The sequence below is a fragment of the Candoia aspera genome, chromosome 1 (genome assembly GCF_035149785.1).
Source record: "Candoia aspera isolate rCanAsp1 chromosome 1, rCanAsp1.hap2, whole genome shotgun sequence".
In the NCBI taxonomy this organism is placed as follows: Eukaryota; Metazoa; Chordata; class Lepidosauria; order Squamata; family Boidae; genus Candoia; species Candoia aspera.
Genome location: NC_086153.1, coordinates 96,208,808 through 96,229,309, shown reverse-complemented (window position 1 = coordinate 96,229,309; position 20,502 = coordinate 96,208,808). Strand labels below are relative to the sequence as shown.

The 20,502-nt window shown below is 37.8% G+C and overlaps 1 protein-coding gene across 4 annotated transcripts in view; it reads right to left on the bottom strand.

The window, feature by feature from the left end:
* Positions 1–20,502, bottom strand: part of PTPRK (protein tyrosine phosphatase receptor type K) — a 419,912-nt gene that overhangs the window by 27,127 nt on the left and 372,283 nt on the right. For all 4 annotated transcript variants that reach the window (XM_063310171.1, XM_063310189.1, XM_063310180.1 and 1 more), the window contains exons 15-16: positions 8,176–8,336; positions 1,605–1,789 (exon numbers count right to left, since the gene is read on the bottom strand). In XM_063310171.1, coding sequence (XP_063166241.1) covers positions 1,605–1,789; positions 8,176–8,336 — 346 coding nt within the window. The remainder of the gene's footprint in view (positions 1–1,604; positions 1,790–8,175; positions 8,337–20,502) is intronic.

Below are 20,502 nucleotides of genomic sequence, written 5' to 3'. Positions count from 1 at the left end.
TAAACAAATCCAGTGCCTGGCAGTTTTGAAAAGCTCTAGAAAACACAAGAAGGCTTGCGGTGGAAAAAAATGAGACAATTCCTGATATCAGTGTTTCTCGACCTCAGCAACTTTAAGATACTGGTTGGGGAATTCTGAGAGTTGAAGTCCACACATCTTAAAGTTGTTGAGGTTGTGAAACACTGCCCGATATAAATAAAATGATCAAACTACAGCCATGCCAAGAAAATACTCCATTAAATAATTATTTCCAGCACAACTGTAACAAGCAAATGTAGTACTTCTTGAACTGAAAACAGGTTACAGTACATTACTAACATAAAATAACTTTTACTCCATGATATTTAGATGTCAGCTCCTATACGATGAAAATATTCCATACAGTATGAGCTTGAAATCAAGTAATAGTGATTTGTGGTTACCAGTAAGAAGAGGTTTTTTTACTAACCCTAACCCCCCCCCCCCAATCAATGCATCTATCAGGACATATACTGTATATTGTAGTATTCATCCTGAATATTGCCTTTCTCTGTGACAAAGTGAACAATATTGAATAAATAAATTCAAATTGAATGAATGAATAAATGTCATTAACAAGTTATACCTGCTTTGTTTTATGTGGAAAAAGGAATGAACTAGTAACTCACAGAGCAGAAATTAAAATCAAAGGCTAAAAAATTCATACGTATTTTCTTAAAACTAGCTGATTAACTAGAATTAAGACCAGAGTTTCAGAACCAGGGTTCAAGGAGTTCTAGTTGGCCTAGGCAGGCCTGGCCTGTCATGAACTTTTCATTCCAACTTGTCCAAGGTCCCTCTGTATGGAAGATACACTCAGGTGGACGGTCTTGCCAGAACTGTATCTGCCCCCCTGGTAAGGCCATCTCAGTCCACCCTCTTTCTGAAGTGAGGGGGGCAGGAACAAAACAACAGTCCTTCTCTGTGATGCCACCCCCCCACTTTTGAGTTCTTTACCTCCAGAGATCATGATTTTAGAATATCTTTAAATATTTTAAAGATATACTTTCCCCCCAACTCTATTGGCAGCCATCTTGGGCGAATGTTGATTTATTATCTCTTTATCTGCTGTTGCTTTTATCTTTTAACATCTTGTAACCTACCCAGAGTCTTTTGATCAGGGCGGCTATAAAAAGCTACCAATAGATTTGCAAATAATAAATAAGTAAACTTGAGAAAGAAGACTGCTTTTTTTCAGTGTACAAGTACTGATGCTGCGTATAAAGCCTTCCAGGGAAACTTTTCAACTAATGACCTTTGTATGTAAGACTTGATTTATATAATATCCTGCATAGGAATCTTGAAGGAAAATATGTCCTTAAAAAGGGATGGATATCTGTATGAGGAATGCGTGTTTTTGATACTTTTCACTCTTTGCAACACTCTGTTTCGCACATAATACTTTAAAATTCTTACACTGATCCATGGCACACTGAAAATGGTCTTTTTTAAAATGTAACCCTATTAAATATTCATTTTCATCCTCTTGTAATTAAGAACTCTCTTTGCAGTCAAGAAGCTTTACTCTCAAAGGAGTAAAAAAAAAGCCCTAGGTCATGTGAAAAAGCAACTGCTGACAGTGTTACCTCATATTCTTCTTTAAAACCATAGCTGTCAGATGTTTTCATGAGATTAATATGCTGTAGCAAATCCGCTACTCTGATAGCAGGATGCAGTTGGCCGGTTTGGTATGGGGATTCTGTTCCTTCGCAGAGATAACGAGGCACATCTAACAGACGACTTGACTCCGCTGTTGCACTGTGGTTTTCATCTGTGGTTATAAGAGTCCAAAGAATGGAAGAGCATTCAACAACAGCGAAACTGAAATACTCCTGCTACAGCCAACCTTTATATGAGCTCCTTTCAGCACTCTGCAAAGTTCTGGATGCTATTTTCACTCTTACAAAAGAAAGCCTAAGCAACAAGTGGCTGCCCCATTTGATCAGGAGGAGGGAGCTGCCACCGTGTTCCGTGACATCTGCTGGCCTTCTCAGTCACTGACCCTCTGATCTGGAATAGCAATCTCTTAGAGATTTGACCTGATTCAACGTGACTGATACTTAGGAAAACAAACAAAGCATGGTTACTTCAACAGACCTTTGGGGGGACATGACTTGAGAGAGACCCTTCCTGTGAATGAGTATGTGACTGTGGGTTTTTATGGCTCCTCAGCCTAGGATTTTGCTACTATTGTGATAAATTTGTGAATGTTTGTCATTTTTTTTGGTTCTATTTTCTTAGATCTTTTAATTCTGTTTATGCATGGGAGGACTGTAAGCTGTTCAGCTGGTGAATGGAGTGGCCTATAAGCCAAATAAAAATAAATATATGCATCCTCTTTATATTTTTTTAAAATTATGCTCAAAATGCACAGTCAGAAGCTTCAAATCGATTGTCTAACAGTGACTGGACAAACAGTTTTCCATCTGGGTTGGTTAATATGAGTTAGAATAGACATGGGTATGTGCTGAATAACAGCCTGATTTTGATTCATACATTAAGAAGCCTTAAAGTGTTTACAATTGCAGTTCAACTGCCATGTCCCATGATACTTACTGATTGTACAATTGCATACCACTATTCATTGGGTTTAGAGAGGTTTAACTACCTCAGTGCCCCCAAATTTGCTATTAGCTCACTTGAACTTATATTCTGTTATCTTCTTAACCATGATTAAAAATGAAAAGAAAAACAACTTTCAGAAAAGTTGTCTGTTTTTGTCTGGTTCATGTATTGAAGTAATTTGTATATCTTTGGAAATGTATGGACTAACCTGTCTGATCTAGCTTGTTGAGGCATCACAATAAACAGCTTTTATTGTTATAAGTAACAGAGCATGTATGTCTTGCAGGTGCTCACCATAATCTATAAACTGATTATATTGGCCTTGGAAAGGCTTGAAGAGAGTCATCAACACTGTTTTCTGATTATAGGCAGCAGGGCCTGTAGGCCCTAATGCACCCCTAGAATGCCTTCTAGATCCATTCAATCAAACATTTCTTTTACTTCTCTTCCCAGGCATGCCTCTGGACCACACATAGACATTGGCTAGAGAGGAATCAGGAACTGCTGCTGGAGGCTGGAGCTCTGCTCACTGACATGGGTTGTCATAAACTGAGGAACGCAGCAGTCTTGAGAAAGAGTCTTAAGTGTGCTTAGTCTCAAGTGAAAGTTTTGCTTGCTATATACCTCCATATGTTTCATGTTTGGGGGAAAATTACATCTTTGAGCATCAATTGTTTGCTGTCTTAAACATCCTTGTATGACATAGGTATTTTCTTGTGCTTCATTGGATACGAGAAGTAGTTTGATGTCTGCAGCTCAAATCCAGTAATTGCTTTGTATAGTATTTCTTGAGAAAGTTACTGGTTTTTTATGATTAGGCAGTTCTCCACAACAAACATTTTGTGATGGAACTGGATTTCCAAATGTATTCAATGGTCCAAAAAGTCTGGAGTTTCTGAATGTTTAATTTATGTGCCTTATTAAATTAACTTGCACTGCAAGTAGTAAGTCAAGGTCTCAATAAATAGAATATTTCATTATGCCATATATAATTTAACAAAGATCATTTCATGGTCACCTTTACACAGTATTTCCTCCAATACTTACCGCTTATAGGGACTGGAATACATTGAAGCATGAAAAAGCAAATAAAACATCTGAGACACATTTGAAGTCAGCTGTATGTTACAAAATTGTTAAAGCAAGCTTACAAGTTGTAGAAATCTTACAATGGTGGTACTGAGGTAGGTTTTGCCATTTTAGAAATTCTTTATGCTATTTTTAATTACCACATGCTAATTCAAATACTTCAAATTATATTTCATATGCAAAATATGTCATTAATGCAAAGCAACAAGCACTATATACTATTAGAGACCACATATATTAACCAGTATATAAGTCAAGTGCAAACACCCACAACCTCTAGCTAAGACATCTTGCTTCACATAAATAAAGGTGAAAATGTAACAAGTGAAAACCAAACCAACACAGTGATGCAAATACATGCAGAATCTGTCAGTCTGCCTGTCAGTTTTGCCCTGGGTTTGCTCTTTGTGGTGCTAATAGATTAACCTTTGGATGTCAAAACAATCATTTTACCTACTTGGAGGTCCTGATAGCAATAATGTCACATCAGATATACTTGTTTAGCTTCTTACTACTATACAGTAAGAATGTCTCAATAAAAAGCATTGGGGAAACAACACTGAATCATTCAGTTTAATTTTATTGATTGCTTAGAGTTATAAATTATAATTGAAAATTGTAATTCATTCATTATTAAATAGCTAAAGCTAAATAGAGGAGATCTGATATGAAGCTTTGGGTGGACCTTACAACTAGACATGAACCCTTAGTGTAGATTTCAAACAGCCTGGCCTATCTCAGTGTTATCCTGAATTTTTAGAAGGAAACACAGGATAAAAATGAAACTAGTAAAATAGTTTAATCCATCTAAGATATTCTTGAACAAGAGTCTCCATGGTAGGCATACCATTTGGTATACCTAAAACCTTTCAGCTTGATCTGTTCTTAGAAAGTTAGTAAGATACTAAGCAGTTCATGATTCTTACTATGCTTTATGTAAAGTGCATAGTCGCTCCTATTGCACTTTTATAAGTTGAAGATATGTATCATTACTACGTTCATATGAGCCTTCTAAGAATATATCTTCATTTTCTCCTTGAATCCATTGTAATTGTGGTCCTGCCAGGGTTTGATTCTGGAACTGCCCAGAATGCCTTGGTTGAACTCCTGTATGTTCTACTCTTAGAAAATATCCTTGATACCACTGACATTCTGGCCTGCCTGCTTCAGATGGGGGTTTGATGCACCACATAATCATTTTATTTGGCCAGATATGGATGATAGGTTGGCATCATAACACAAGAGTTCAATCTTGAGTTCCATGCTGTTTAAAATCTACATGGAGCCACAAGCTGAGACTATTTGGAGAATGCAGCCACATCTAACATTATTTCTATTGTAACATTGATTCTGGAGTATTAATTTTCCTTCCATGTATCTATAGGTCAGTGACGGTCTAGAATAACTTCACACTTGCTAATTCCATGCTATCTTTTGGTTTCAAAATGGATTATGTACTGCAGAAGAAAAGTGAACTCATCAAGCAACCATACCAGAGGGGCTACATGATATTACCTGTTTGCATATGCTAGAGTGGGAACCCCTGGTTGCTTTAAGCTAGCGTGCAACTTACGGGAAGGCTGAGGTTTGCAGTGGAATGAGGCAAGGATGCAAAGTGGGTGAGTATCACAGATATAGGCAAAGCTGGGATTTTTCTTTTTACCCACAGGTTTTCAGGAGGAGGCTTTTAGAACTACTGTATGTTAAATTAATTGTACGATTTTCACCACAGTTTTATGGGTTCCTTGCCCCCAAATGGTAAAAAAACCCATCATTTTTCAGAAAGAGTAGTTTGAGCGGGTCCAAAAACCACATAAATTAGCTTGTGACTACTTGTACTACAGTTTACTAACCCCTGGCTTAAGACAGAACATGGTCTATAGGCATGCATACACAAACAAAAATTCATGAGCGCTGCCATTGACTAAGCTGTAAATTTACTAAGCAAGCAATATTTGTGTGTGCAAGAATGTGTAGAAAGCTTTTCAGTAAATATTTTAGACAATGGTATTTAACCTGCTGTTGTAGACATTGCTGAACTATAATTCCCAGCATCCATTACTTCTGGCTAGAGCTCTCAGAGTTGTTCTAGCACCAGATCAGGTGGAACTGCATGTTGTGCACCCAACGTTCGGCTCATGAAAATTCCTGCTTACACTGGTATTGTTTATAGTACATCAATCTTCAGAAAATGAAACATATAGCTGAACATACCCAAATAGTCTGCTAAGCACCAGGCCTACCTTTTTAAATCTGAAACTAGCTGCTTGGACATACAGTAAACATATTTATTGACAAGAGTTGTAAGCCATGAAGGAAAACAAGATGAAGGACTAGGTCCTCACCTAACACAGCAGTCGGCACAAGTGGATCATTGGGCACTGCAGGAAAACAAAGCTTATGAAAAAATACATTACCTCCAACAGTTTTTTCGAAGAAACAAAGAAGCACAGACTTTTTGGAACATGCAGCAAAGTCTATTCATCTTATTAGAGAAACAGGAAATACAAAACCACTTAGTAGAAAATGATGTTTGCTTTATACAGAATAAACAGCTCGATAAATTTATAGAACTGTACAAATGGGTTGGATTTAGTCATAATCTGAGCATTTTCTTCCTGAAAGCTATGGAGAAAAGACAGTTCTGCCAGAGCAGCTGCCAAAGGCTAATTCAACTCTAGGAAGCAATTACTGCTCTCCGAACTCCATGTGCTCAGCAAGGAGGAGAAGCAAGTGTTTTAAGTGTCCAAACCACTAACCTTCTTAGTGCGGCAAAGACTTGGCACAGTTTGAGTAAAGCTGTGGCTGGCCAAAATGCCTGGAGGGACTGGCAAGCAAAAAAGTTAATTTGGCCTCTTGGGCCCTGCAATCGGTCCTATGCAATGTAATGGGGTTACACTAATAATTGTTGGGGATGGAGGAAATGGCTTTTAGGTAATTGTGGTGGCATTCCCACCCTCAGATTTGGCCTTGATTTTCCAACAACCACCTTCACACTGTAATTCCCATTGTTCTGAAAAATCCCTTAAACTGGTTTGAGTTTTTGTGGGGGGACATGTCCCTGCACAGAAAATAGGGTGGAAAAATTGACTAAAATTGCAGCCAAATGTTAAGGTATCTTACAGAAGTTCAGGGAAGAAAGGCTTCTTATATGCCCCCACCCAGACTTCTGCATCGCATCCAGTAGTATATTGTTCAAGAGAGCTCTTAACTCTCCAAATAATCTCTTTTCAGTAATATCCTTATGTTACTTTAGTTTAGCATCCAAGCCTATAGTAGTTTCTGTCCTTAAGTTATTGGCGGCAACACTGTTGTGTAACTAGCATAAACAATGCCTTTTAATAGAACTCAGAACACACACACACACAGTTTCTAATCAGATGAGGATCTAGATAAAAATACAATGCACCAAATGGTTGAAATAAATAGTAATTTGAATATAAACTTGTATGTGTATATGTGTATACACAGATGCATAAAATCATAATGGGTTAGTGTGAGAACAATGATCAAAACATACTTCTTTGATTATATGGAAATCTGTTTTTATCAAACATAATTTTACAGATTTTGAGGTTCTGTTGGCAAAATACACTTTTTTTTAATACATACATTTTTGCAATGTAATTTTTAAAGAGCTACATTCTTTCCATTCTTTTGAGATAGAACAATTTTGGCCTAGTGGTTAAGGCAACAGACTAGAAACGAGGAGCCAGTGAGTTCTAGTCCCGCCTTAGGCATGAAAGCCAGCTGGGTGACCCTGGGCCAGTCACTCTCTCTCAGTCCAACTCACCTCACAGGGCGGTTGTTGTGGGGAAAATAGGAGAAGGAAGGAGTATTTGGTATGCTCTCTGCCTTGAGTTATTTATAAAAATAACAAAGGTGGGCTATAATAAATAAATAAATAAAATAAATAAAATATGAACCCATATATTACATGTTTAATGTTGGAGGAGAAAAAACTAACATACATTTTTTTCTGAGGGTTAATACTGGGAAAAGATAATGTAATCCTATACTTTCTAATGAAGTAATAGAAAGTAATTGTTGCCTGCTGTTTCTGAAGCAATTTACATACTACAAAATTGCTACTATAATACAGTGGGAGGTCATGTGAAATATTATCTTGAAAAGGAAGTTTCTGTTGGAACTTATACATGCATTAGTCTTCTAAAGTACTGCCCTTAGTGTTTCTCATCTTTGCACCTGGCAAATACCAAGGAAAGAATATGAAATTTATTAAATTGTGGTTTTGGAATAAATATTCCAGTGGTTATATCAGAGAATAATCTCAGGAAATTGTATTTTATAAACACACATTCTAAATTTCTCTGTATTTGATTTTTTTTTGTCTGCAAGAAGTACAAATGTTCCATAACTCTACTGTATCATTCCCTTGCATAAAATATATCTGTATGGTACCAAATTCAATGTATAGCAGATATAAACAGAGGTAAGATACTACCTTCAGTGCCAATGGGTCCTTGCCACCATTATACTTACATCTGGGGTTGAAGTTATGAGAATCCATAAAGGTGACCGAAAGAGGATCCTCTGCATGGAGAGTGCTTTGATCAGCATAACTCCGATCCATTGCATTCACCATATGGGTCATTTCTTGCCTGGTGTTTCCCATGGCATCCTTGCGTTTCTTAGCCAGTTTACTGCCCAACCAAACATCAAGAGAAAAAAGCTTTAAAAAGTCATCACACTTTCATTATCTAACCGTAACAGCTATTAATCTTTTTTAAAACAGCGAATGAATCTGTCAGATGATTTTAGAGCAGGTTTAGAGTTTATGGTAGCCATATACATGATTTTCCTATCCTAACTTTTGGGGAAAATGCTACAGAGATAACATTTGCAATTTAAGAAATTTAGGGACTCAGTATGCATACAGAGATAGTAATTCATGGTATTCTAGGGGGAATCACTTTTCAGCAGGCAGGTTTAGGATTTTAGCTCTGACTAAATAATTCATCTTTTTACAAAAACCAGGACATAGCAATAATAGAAATGTTATACCCATATGCTTCCTATGACAGCTGCCATCATTAAAGCTACTTTGAACTGTTTATAGCAAATGCACACATTTCCATGTTCATAATTATTCAAATCAGAACTTCTGCCATTATTTTCTTTGTGGGAATATCTTCATTTACATTCCTATTATTTTTTTAAATATTTTGGTACATTATGATGGCATATACAGATCTGAAAAAAACCTTAATAAATAATACCTTATTAACACCATTCTCCATTCAATCTATACCATGATATATGGTCTGATACCTTTCCAGTGCATATATTCTTGGGTAAAATGCACAAATATCAGCAAAATGAGGAATATGATTTTGTGTTTATTTAAGCTACAAATTATTTTCATTTATTTTTTCCTGCAGTATGACGAATGAGAAGGGACAATATTTCTCCTTCTATAGTTTAGAGGTGTCAGCTATTCTACACCATGTTCAGTCTTGTCCAACATGCTTTTTAACATGCATATGAAACTGCTGGGACAGGTTACACTGAGTTTGGGGCTTAGTGCTACGAATATGCTTATAACAATTAGTTGTTATCTTTCGTTTCCATCTAAATCCAAGGAAGCTGCTCAATTTTTAAATTAATATCTGATGTTGACAATATGCAAGAAGAGGGCAAACACATAAAGGCTTAATCCAGAAAAGACAGGGATACTTTTGGTCAAAACAGAGGCATTCAATCTGTGTAGGATGAATTTACATTCCTCCTCAAGACACGTTTAGCAGTTTGGAGGTATTCCTGCAGTTAGTTTTCAAACTGGAACCCCAAATTTAGGCCAGGCTAGGAAAAAACCAAGTGGGCCAGCTGAACTTATTTTTGGAGCTGTCTGATCTGGCTTTGATGATGTATAGTTCACATCTGCACTACCTCTATTCACATTTTATTTAATTAGCAGATATATTATTTTATATGTTTTATTTTATTAAATGTCCTGGGTGCCATTCTTTTTAGTGACATAGATATAGTGATATAGATAGATAGGTAGATATAGATATATAGATATATATCTAATCATATAACTAAATATTGTTTTGCATGTATAAAATTCAGCGTCAGTCACACAGTTTGAAAATCTCACAACGGCTGGATTATCTATGGTATTGGTATTTACCTGTGAGCACATTTTATTTATTTATTTAATTACTATAGCCGCCCATCTCAGCAAGTGACTCTGGGCAGCTTACTGTTATGTTCCATGGCAGAAACTAATTGTGTCACTAAGTTACGAGCGCTGCTACAGGCATTATCCTTTGTATAGTCTAACATCCATGAGTCAAAGTGATAGCATTAAGTAGGCTACACTGTCCAAGTTGATGCCTCTTCTTAACCATACAAATAAAATGTTCTTCTGATTGTTTATCACAACACTTACTAACAGATAATATGAATAACAATAAATATGAACAACTGTTTTGAATTCTGTGCATTGCATGTGCAGATAATACTCAAAACTACTCTTAATATCATCTGCACTGGTAATTTCAAGGGGAACAGAAGTCTCTCTGGAATATTCATAGATAAGTAACAGGCAGTTTAGGAGTAGAAACTACAATCAGTGAGGCAAAAGATGCCTTCCCTACAGAGATGTTCACAAATTATATTGTTGTGGCATTGTATAATGAAAAAAAAAGGCAGTTCAACTTGATTTTGCCCATAAAACAGATGTCTCTGAATATAACTTCTCACTCCTGGCCATACTGCCTGGAGTTGATGGATGTTGAGGCTGTAAGAGTTTTCAGAAAAGCTGTTTCATTTCTGGACTTAAGGGTTGTGAAGACATCCATGATGACACAAATGCCATCAAGATGTGCTCAGGAAATCTCTTTTATCATTCTTATGTTCAGGGAAAACCCAGTCAATTGGAAAAGTACTGTAGTCCTCAAGTGCTTGGTCACATAAACTTAGGTTGCTTCACACTCGAGCCACTTATTGAGACATTAAGACATTTATCTTATCATATTTGGCTTTTGGCACATTAGAAAAATGTAAAAGCTCTCATGGGCACCACGAAATAGCTGCTGGGAAGGGGAGAGGGGGCAGAAGCTCAATAACAAAAGATTACTATTTTTTTCAGAAACAAAGACAAATGAAAAAGAGTTAATTGAACACTAAATCCTATACCCCTTCATTTGACCTCCCAGCGCAAAATATATCTCCATCTCATAGAAGGAAAACTGATGAAGCTCAGAAACACATAATTTGCCGAAGCACTGCCAGAGATGTTATCTAGTGAATTTGGCCCAGTTCTCTTCACTGCCTGCTTCCTCCATCTCTCCCTACCACCCTGCTTTCATCCTCCATGCTGCATGTGCCAGATGTCTTCTCAACAACCATGGCATCCACTGATGCTCAGGGAACAACTGTGGCTCAAGAATAAGGCTAGTCTGCCTCTCTATTAGACAAGATCCAGGATGAAAGTCCAGTGCACCAGTCAAACTGGAGGAGGAAGATGAGCTAGTTTGAAACCAATTGTTGCCTAATTTAGATAACACCCCTGTACTGGGTACAAAGTAGAGACTGAGACTATTTCTTAAATGCTAAATCACTTATCTAAGTACATAAGACCATCCAAGGCCACCTTAATCTAGCCTTTTGTTTCTCACAGAAGACAATCAAATGCTGCAGGTGCTACCAGGGATCTGCTCCCACAAAGTAAAAGACACCAGTTTAATCAAAGGTAAAATGGGAATGTTAAGAAAAACTCCCTCACCAAAACTGTGTACGTAAACACATACAATCAAAGCACAAAGGGAGTGTGTTTTCCTCTACCCCATACCAAGAGGAAGCAGAGAATGAAGCTGGTAGCTGGGAGGCCTGTAGGGTGAAAAAGACCACACTAGCAAGCAAACAAAGGCATCTTAATGGGAAAAGTTGTTCTCTACTGAACAATTCAAGGGAATTTGGCAAGGACACTATCCTTGGTGACTACAGCTTCATTTGGTCCGAATCTATCCACTTGGATGGAAGGAAATGGATAGGTGCTTCCCCAGTATAACATCTAAAGTTAGTCAGGCAGGCAAAGAAAAACATAGATCAAGTAAGGGAAAAAAAATGAAAGTAAGTATTGTGCTAATGAGTTTTTTAGGGAAAAACAAACACCTCCCTCAATGGTAGGAGCCCTACCAGATTTGGAAGTATACAAGATGAACTAATGGGTGGCATGGTGATGGCGAAGGTAGATTTAAATTTTTCCATACAGAATTGGTAGGGGGAAAAAAGTTTGTTTTCCCTCTATGTTGTGGTCACATTCCAAAAGCCATTGTGCAGTTAAATTGAGGTAGAGTTAAAGACACCCTAATAAAATCCAACTTCTTCTGACCATATGGACATGTCCATGGAGGGGTTCTTTTTGGCAAAATACTGAAGTGGTTTCCCACTTTTTCCTTCTGAGATGTTCATTCCATTTCCCAGTCTCGTTTACAGTCCTGGGATTTCCTGGTGATCTCTCACTGAAGTATTAGCCAGACCCAACTTAAAAAAGATAAATAAATCTGCCAAGATTGGCTATGTGCTGAACAAACAAACTCCAGAAGTAGAGGAACACCACAATATACAGTAATCTAGCCTAGCCCTTAGTTGAGTGATGTAGCCCTTGAGGCCATGGATCACATCACTGAATTTGAGGCCGACAGCTAGATAATTCCTTTTTAATTCAGGGCTGTGCTATGAGGGGGGTGTTAAATATTTGCCCTATTGTTAAATCCTATTATTACAGCTGTCCTCTTGAATGGGTGGGGAAAATAACAAGGTGATAAGGATGGTGATTGTTCCAAGTTTCAGCTATCATCTTGCTGTGTACATATAAACCACATGGCAGAAAATCTATGCGCTTACATGCTTGCAGGTCTTGAATAAGCTTGTTTTCATTGTTTCAACATATACTCTGAGACACTTTGCCCTAATAATGGTTACAGATTATATTTAGAGCTGTAGTTATCAAGGTCTTTTTACAAATGTAGAAGTGAAATGTCAAGAACTAAAGTACAGGGGATTTATTGCTATTCTTTAATCTTGTATTTTGTTCAAGGCATTTATAGTTCTGATAGCTTTACCATCCTTCACACTAAAGCTTTCAGTTAGATTGTTCAATCTTAATGCCACCTCTAGGAAAGAAGAAAAAGAAGAATAACCAGTTACATTTTACTAAATCCTCTTTTGAAGCATCAATTTATAAATGTTCATAAAAATCCTCCAGGATTTGAAGTGGAGTTCTGAGATTCAACTAGAGTAAAGATTGAACTAACTTTCTGGATAAGGCAAGCTGAAAAGTCATCAGCATTTCAGTCTTCAAGAAGCAAAGACATGAAAAAGTTAATTTCAGTGAAAAGGCCACAGCAGATTTAGAGAATTTCCCCACATGATTTCTGAAGTGATAACTGCCAGGAAATAGAAAATACTGGAAGTTTGTCATTAAATAGTAAAAAATCTATGTTATAACAATACAGAAAACCTTTCTTAGGATATCATATGTTCGGACTTTTGAGTCGCACAACTATTCATCCGACACAATGGAGGACAATGCTAAAAATATGGAGGAGGAAGAAAACAGGTGGTTAATGTTCAACTCAGGTTTACAGTTAGTTCTGATGAATGTCCTACAAACATTCCAATTAGGTCTAATGAGTCACTGATACACTTTATTTTGAACATAGAATCCTCCCCAAGGACTGCTGGGGCAATAAAATAAAACGGAACATGCTAATAAAAATGGTTGATTCCTCCATTGTTGGGGGGGGAAAAGCCAACACTTCTAACCCATCTATCTTTAGGTGAAACATAAAAGTACTATGGTAGTCACAAAACAGAAATAGAAAGAACTAGAGTTTTGATTTTGGATAAATACACACACAGACCAACACGCACATACAAATACCTTTATATCACTAGGTATCTCTATATTACTAGTTACCCGTTTAAAGATATACACAAGCTGAAGCCTCCCTCAAAAACTTGCCTGCAGAGGTGCCCAGAAGCCTCCCTATAAGATGCCTACACACAGACACACACAAACATACTCATTCATTCATTCATACACACGTTGTTGTTTATTCGTTTAGTCGCTTCCGACTCTTTGTGACTTCATGGACCAGCCCACGCCAGAGCTTCTTGTCGGTCGTCAACACCCCCAGCTCTCCCAGGGACGGGTCCGTCACCTCTAGAATATCATCCATCCATCTTGCCCTTGGTCGGCCCCTCTTCCTTTTGCCTTCCACTCTCCCTAGCATCAGCATCTTCTCCAGGGTGTCCTGTCTTCTCATTATGTGGCCAAAGTATTTCAGTTTTGCCTTTAATATCATTCCCTCAAGTGAGCAGTCTGGCTTTATTTCCTGGAGGATGGACTGGTTGGATCTTCTTGCAGTCCAAGGCACTCAGAATTTTCCTCCAACACCACAGTTCAAAAGCATCGATCTTCCTTCTCTCAGCCTTCCTTATGGTCCAGCTCTCGCAGCCATATGTTACTACGGGGAACACCATTGCTTTAACTATGCGGACCTTTGTTGTCAGTGTAATGTCTCTGCTCTTAACTATTTTATCAAGATTTGTCATTGCTCTTCTCCCAAGGATTAAGCGTCTTCTGATTTCCTGACTGCAGTCAGCATCTGCAGTAATCTTTGCACCTAGAAATACAAAGTCTTTCACTGCCTCTATGTTTTCTCCCTCTATTTGCCAGTTATCAATCAAGCTGGTTGCCATAATCTTGGTTTTTTTGAGGTTTAGCTGCAAGCCAGCTTTTGCACTTTCTTCTTTCACCTTCATCATAAGGCTCCTCAGTTCCTCTTCGCTTTCAGCCATCAAAGTGGTATCATCTGCATATCTGAGATTGCTAATGTTTCCTCCAGCGATTTTAACTCCAGCCTTGGATTCCTCAAGCCCAGCATGTTGCATGATGTGTTCTGCGTACAAGTTGAATAGGTAGGGTGAGAGTATACAGCCCTGCCGTACTCCTTTCCCAATCTTAAACCAGTCCGTTGTTCCATGGTCTGTTCTTACTGTTGCTACTTGGTCGTTATACAGATTCTTCAGGAGGCATACAAGATGACTTGGTATCCCTGTACCGCTAAGAACTTGCCACAATTTGTTGTGGTCCACACAGTCAAAGGCTTTAGAATAGTCAATAAAACAGAAATAGATGTTTTTCTGAAACTCCCTGGCTTTTTCCATTATCCAGCGGATATTGGCAATTTGGTCCCTAGTTCTTCTGCCTTTTCTAAACCCAGCTTGTACATCTGGCAATTCTTGCTCCATGAATTGCTGGAGTCTACCTTGCAGGATCTTGAGCATTACCTTATTGGCATGTGAAATGAGTGCCACTGTTTGATAGTTTGAACATTCTTTAGTGTTTCCCTTTTTTGGTATGGGGATATAAGTTGATTTTTTCCAATCTGATGGCCATTCTTGTTTTCCAAATTTGCTGGCATATAGCATGCATTACCTTGACAGCATCATCTCACAAGATTTTGAACAGTTCATCTGGGATGCCGTTGTCTCCTGCTGCCTTGTTATTAGCAATGCTTCTTAAGACCCATTCAACCTCACTCTTCAGGATGTCTGGCTCTAACTCACTGACCACACTGTCAAAGCTATCCCCGATATTGTTATCCTTCCTATACAGAACTTCTGTATATTCTTGCCACCTTTTCTTGATCTCTTCTTCTTCTGTTAGGTCCTTGCCATCTTTGTTTTTGATCATACCCATTTTTGCCTGGAATTTACCTCCGATGTTTCTACTTTTCTGGAAGAGGTCTCTTGTCCTTCCTGTTCTGTTGTCTTCTTCCACTTCTGCGCATTGCTTGTTTAAAAATAATTCCTTATCTCTTCTGGCTAACCTCTGGAATTTTGCATTTAATTGGGCATATCTCCCCCTATCACTGTTGCCTTTTGCTTTCCTTCTTTCTTGGGCTACTTCTAGTGTCTCAGCAGACAGCCATTTTGCCTTCTTGGTTTTCTCTTTCTTTGGGATGTATTTTGTTGCCGCCTTCTGAACAATGTTGCGAACTTCTGTCCATAGTTCTTCCAGAACTCTATCTACTATGTCCAGTCCCTTAAATCTATTCTTCACCTCCACTGCATATTCCTTAGGAATATTAGTGAGCTCATATCTAGCTGATCTGTGGGTCTTCCCTAATCTCTTTAGTCTGATCCTAAATTGTGCAAGAAGAAGTTCGTGATCGCAACTACAGTCAGCTCCGGGTCTTGTTTTTACCGACTGAATAGATGTCCGCCACCTTTGGCTGCAAAGGATGTAGTCAATCTGATTTTGGTGTTGTCCATCTGGGGAAGTCCATGTATAAAGCTGTCTCTTAGGTGGTTGGAAGAGAGTGTTTGTCATGCAGAGTGAGTTGTCTTGGCAAAATTCTATCAGCCTATGTCCTGCTTCGTTTTGTTCTCCCAGGCCATGCTTACCTGTAATTCCAGGTATCATTTGACTGCCCACCTTAGCATTCCAGTCTCCCGTGATGAAAATAACATCTCTTTTAGGTGTGTTGTCCAGTAGGTGCTGCAGATCCTCATAGAACTGATCTACTTCAGCATCTTCAGCATCTGTGGTTGGGGTGTATATTTGGATCACTGTGATGCTAGATGGCTTGCCCTGAATTCAAATTGAGATCATTCTATCATTTTTTGGATTGTATCCAAGCACTGCTTTAGCCACTTGACTATTAATTATGAAGGCTACTCCATTTCTTCTGTGGTCTTCTTGTCCACAGTAGTAGATCTGGTGGTCATTTGATGTGAAGTGGCCCATTCCAGTCCATTTCAGTTCACTGATGCCCGAAATGTCTTTCTTTAATCTTGACATCTCACCAATAACCACATCCAATTTGCCCTGGCTCATAGATCTTACATTCCAGGTTCCAGTGGTGTGTTGATCCTTAGAACATCGGATTCGCCGTTCACCACCAGCACCGTCGGCCGCTAGCCGTCCTTTCGGCTTTGAGCTAGCTGCATCATCACGTCTGGGGCTAGTTGAACTCCTCCTCTGTTCCTCCCCAGTAGCATTTTGACCATCTTCCGACCTGGGGGTCTCATCTTCCGGTGGTATACCGACATATCTCTGGTTGTACTGATCCATTTAGTTTTCACGGCAAGAATACTGGGGTGGGTTGCCATTGCCTTCCCCAGGGATCGCATTTAGTCTGACCTCTCTGTCATGACCTTCCCGTCTTGGGTGGTCCTTCACGGTTTAGCTCATGGCATCATTGAGGTGCTCAAGCTCCAGCACCACAACAAGGTAACGATCCTTTGCTGAAGCATACACACATACAAAAGGGGATATTATAGGAGGAGACCCTATTTTGGCTATCTGATTATGATAGGCCAAAATCAGAAGTGTGGTAGCACCTTTTCATGTTACCAATTTTAATTAAAAGGCATAATTTTATTGTTTTGGGGTAAAAGGTACAAATATTTTTATTGTATTGTTTTAATGTTCTATTGTATTTTAACTAATATTTTATTCCTATTTTATGTAAACTGCTGAGTCGCTGTCTGAGTGAGATGAATAAATTTGATAGACAGATAAATAAATAAATAAACAAAACAAACTTTTGTGAACTACAGCTCATGTCATGATGTCAGATTAAATCAAATTTGGATCCTATCTTACCTCTGTCCACTTTTTGGAATGCAAAGTGTTAGCAACCAATAAAGCCAAGTATATTCCTCAGCCTGAAAAATATTGTGCATCTCCGATTGAAGGTACTATGAAGGTTCTTATTTTTCTATCTTTTATAACCAACCTTGCAACCTGAAAATCCAAGCTATGTGGTTTTATAGTTAACAGGTGCTCTGATTCAGCAATGTTATTCCCCCAATCATATCTGTAAAAATCTTCTCTACTTTTAGCAACCAACAGCTCCATGTATCGTTGGCTCTTCAGCTCAACTCAGGCAACAATCTATGTTATATCAATACAGGCAACTGAGGAATGCTGAACATGTGGCACCATCTGCCTGTTCTTGGCTGATTCTGAAAGAGTGGACCTGGTTGATACTTGGATGACTACCAACAGAACAGTAATTACTAGGACTGTAAGCTAGACTGAGAAGTGGAAAAAACATACTGGAAGAAAACAATAGCAACCACTTCCATATTGTTTCCAAGTAAACAAGACAAACACATCCCTGAAATCATCAGGCATGAAGATCAACTCACAGGAGACCTAAACACTTCAGAGACTAAGTGTAGAAGATTATTATTAGTCGTGACATAATTCTTCTGCATACATCTACAGAATTATTTCAAGAAGAGTCCTAGTGAGAGGGAAGATATATCCTATGTACATATTTAATTACTTCTAGCTGTGCAAATTGTTATTTAAAAAAGGAATTGCAATTTATCATAATAAACCAAAGGATATTAGTCTACAGATGTTTAGTTAGTTTTCTTTTAAAGAAAAGAAATAAGAAACAAGAAACTGTCTCTACATTACATCTTTGATATAACAGACTTTGACTTAGCAGATTTTGGATGCATGGACAAAATCTATCAAGTCACTTGACGTTTCTGCACTTTCATAAAAGCCAATTTGGTATTTTAAGCATGTGTAAAATACACATCCTAAAATCACATTTAGATTTTATGGACATTCTGCTTCAGCAAATACAACTTTTCCATATTAATGTATTAAATCTAGGATTTATTATATTTAGCAAATAATTACTTGTTTATTTGCTGAAGAAAACCTCATAGCTATGCAAGCTGGTGCACGCCTTTTATGGTAGCTTCCTTTAATTGCCTAACTTAATTTTGCTTAAATTCTGCCTTTGACAGATCTCTTCAAAATAGCAACAATCAGATGTTCAAGCTGGAATACAAACTATACTTTGATACAGCTGAAGATCCTGTTCCTTCAGAGAAAATAAAAATCAGCATCCCATAGTGATTAACCAGATGCTCAGTGAAGGGTCCACCTACAGTATGTCCCTTCGCATGTATGACCTGAAACAACTAGCACTGAGAAGCCTATTAACTTGGTAGTGGTGGCAATATATTGCTATGATGTTTTATCATGTCTGATAATCTTATCCTCTGTTAATTAGTCAAAGCCATTTTAAAGCTTTCCAAGTTAATTAATTAACCAGGTTAATTTATTAATTTAATTAATACAACTGCACTTTTTACTGCACTTTGAGCATATTTTTTGTCCTAAATACTACCATCCCAGGGGAAGAGATTAATTTCTCCCATGCATAACCTTATATATCTTTATCATGACTCTATTTAATTGTTTTTTTAAAGGTAAATTTCAACATTTAAAAATTGCTCCAGACTTTCCATTATCTTGTAGTCATTTCCAGCACTACAATATTATTTGGGTGGGGGGAGTGGTAATCAGAAGGGGTGCATGGATTTATTTTCACTTTCCTGAAAATGGCTGGATGGTCATGGTGGATAGGAGCAAAGATATGTAAGAGACCTGAATGACTTCCCTTCCCTTCCCTTCTCTTTCCCTTGGGGAGAGAGATCTAATTGCCACTGCATTCTACTACTATATTTACTTCTAGCCACAGAATTGGAATAAACACAGGACATTTTTACTGCCTAGGAGAAAAGGTAACAGCAGCTAGCAATAGAAGAGAAACATTAATGGAAAAGGAACTGAGGCAGAAAATGTGTTCATTTTTATATCACCAGTAACATCTGAAGGCGACCAGAGTTGGATCTAATTCTCTCAATGAGTAAAATAGGAGTCACACTTCCTATTGTACAACCCAAAGGATTCTACTGCTGGAAATGGATGCTGATTGTACCACCAGCCATTTGTTTCCTTTTTGAACGGTTACAGCAGTGGTCCTTCTCATCAAAAGACACGGCCTGACACACAAGCCTACATAGGATAGAGGTCAAGACTGATTTTAGAATGAAAACACATGGTGGTGATATAAAAAAAACAAAGTTCATGTGTAGGGAGTCTACATCCAATTAGAATATAATAACCCTTTAAAGATAAAGCAAAACCCCTAAAATTATATGTGGCTCCTTAAAACGTATCAAAATGATACAGGGAAATTTTAGCAAAATATTAATCCTGTTTCTAGACTTTTTTTTTAAATGAAAAGGGATACTGCATCTTCAAAACATATAAAGAAGTAAGTCACCCATTTCTACTTACAGGTAGTAGGAGTAAGAATAGTAGCTCCTCCTGGCAAGCAAATCACAGACAGTGGAAAAAAAGAAGCAATGGTGAATGAAAAGCGTGACTCTGTCACATTCAATAAAGCAGAGAAATGTGTGTTTAAAAAAAATTAAAAATTCATGTTTTCTTGGTTAGCGTTACAATCTCGCTCATGCACTGATTAGCCTTACAGAGCCATGCAATTAAAAAAAATATGTTCGCATATAAAAATGATTTTGATAACAGACAGAGATCACTAGAGAAAAATGACATGCTAACACTTCATTTATTGCAGGAAAAAATGGAAACCAAATTGGGTTATGTTAGTTCAGCATGCAGCATAAATGGGATGACTGATAACTATCTAAATGTTATGAAATACAAAACAGCTGTGTACAGTTCTTGTGCTCTAAAGTTTTATTTTCCTTCTTTTCTCTTTTAGCTTTCCGTTACAAACTCAAAGACTTGCAGTGGCAAAGGCAGGTTAACCAGCAACTTCTGTAAGACAATTACTTACAGCTATACAGGTACAAACTTCTGCTAAGCCGTAACATTTTACTGTTTTTGAGTTGAATGATGTGCAAATAGAGCCATTATGGCATTTGTATTATGTGCAAACCAGGCAACTATCGCTTATCCTCCCCCCACTCCCCAAAAAAGGATTAAAA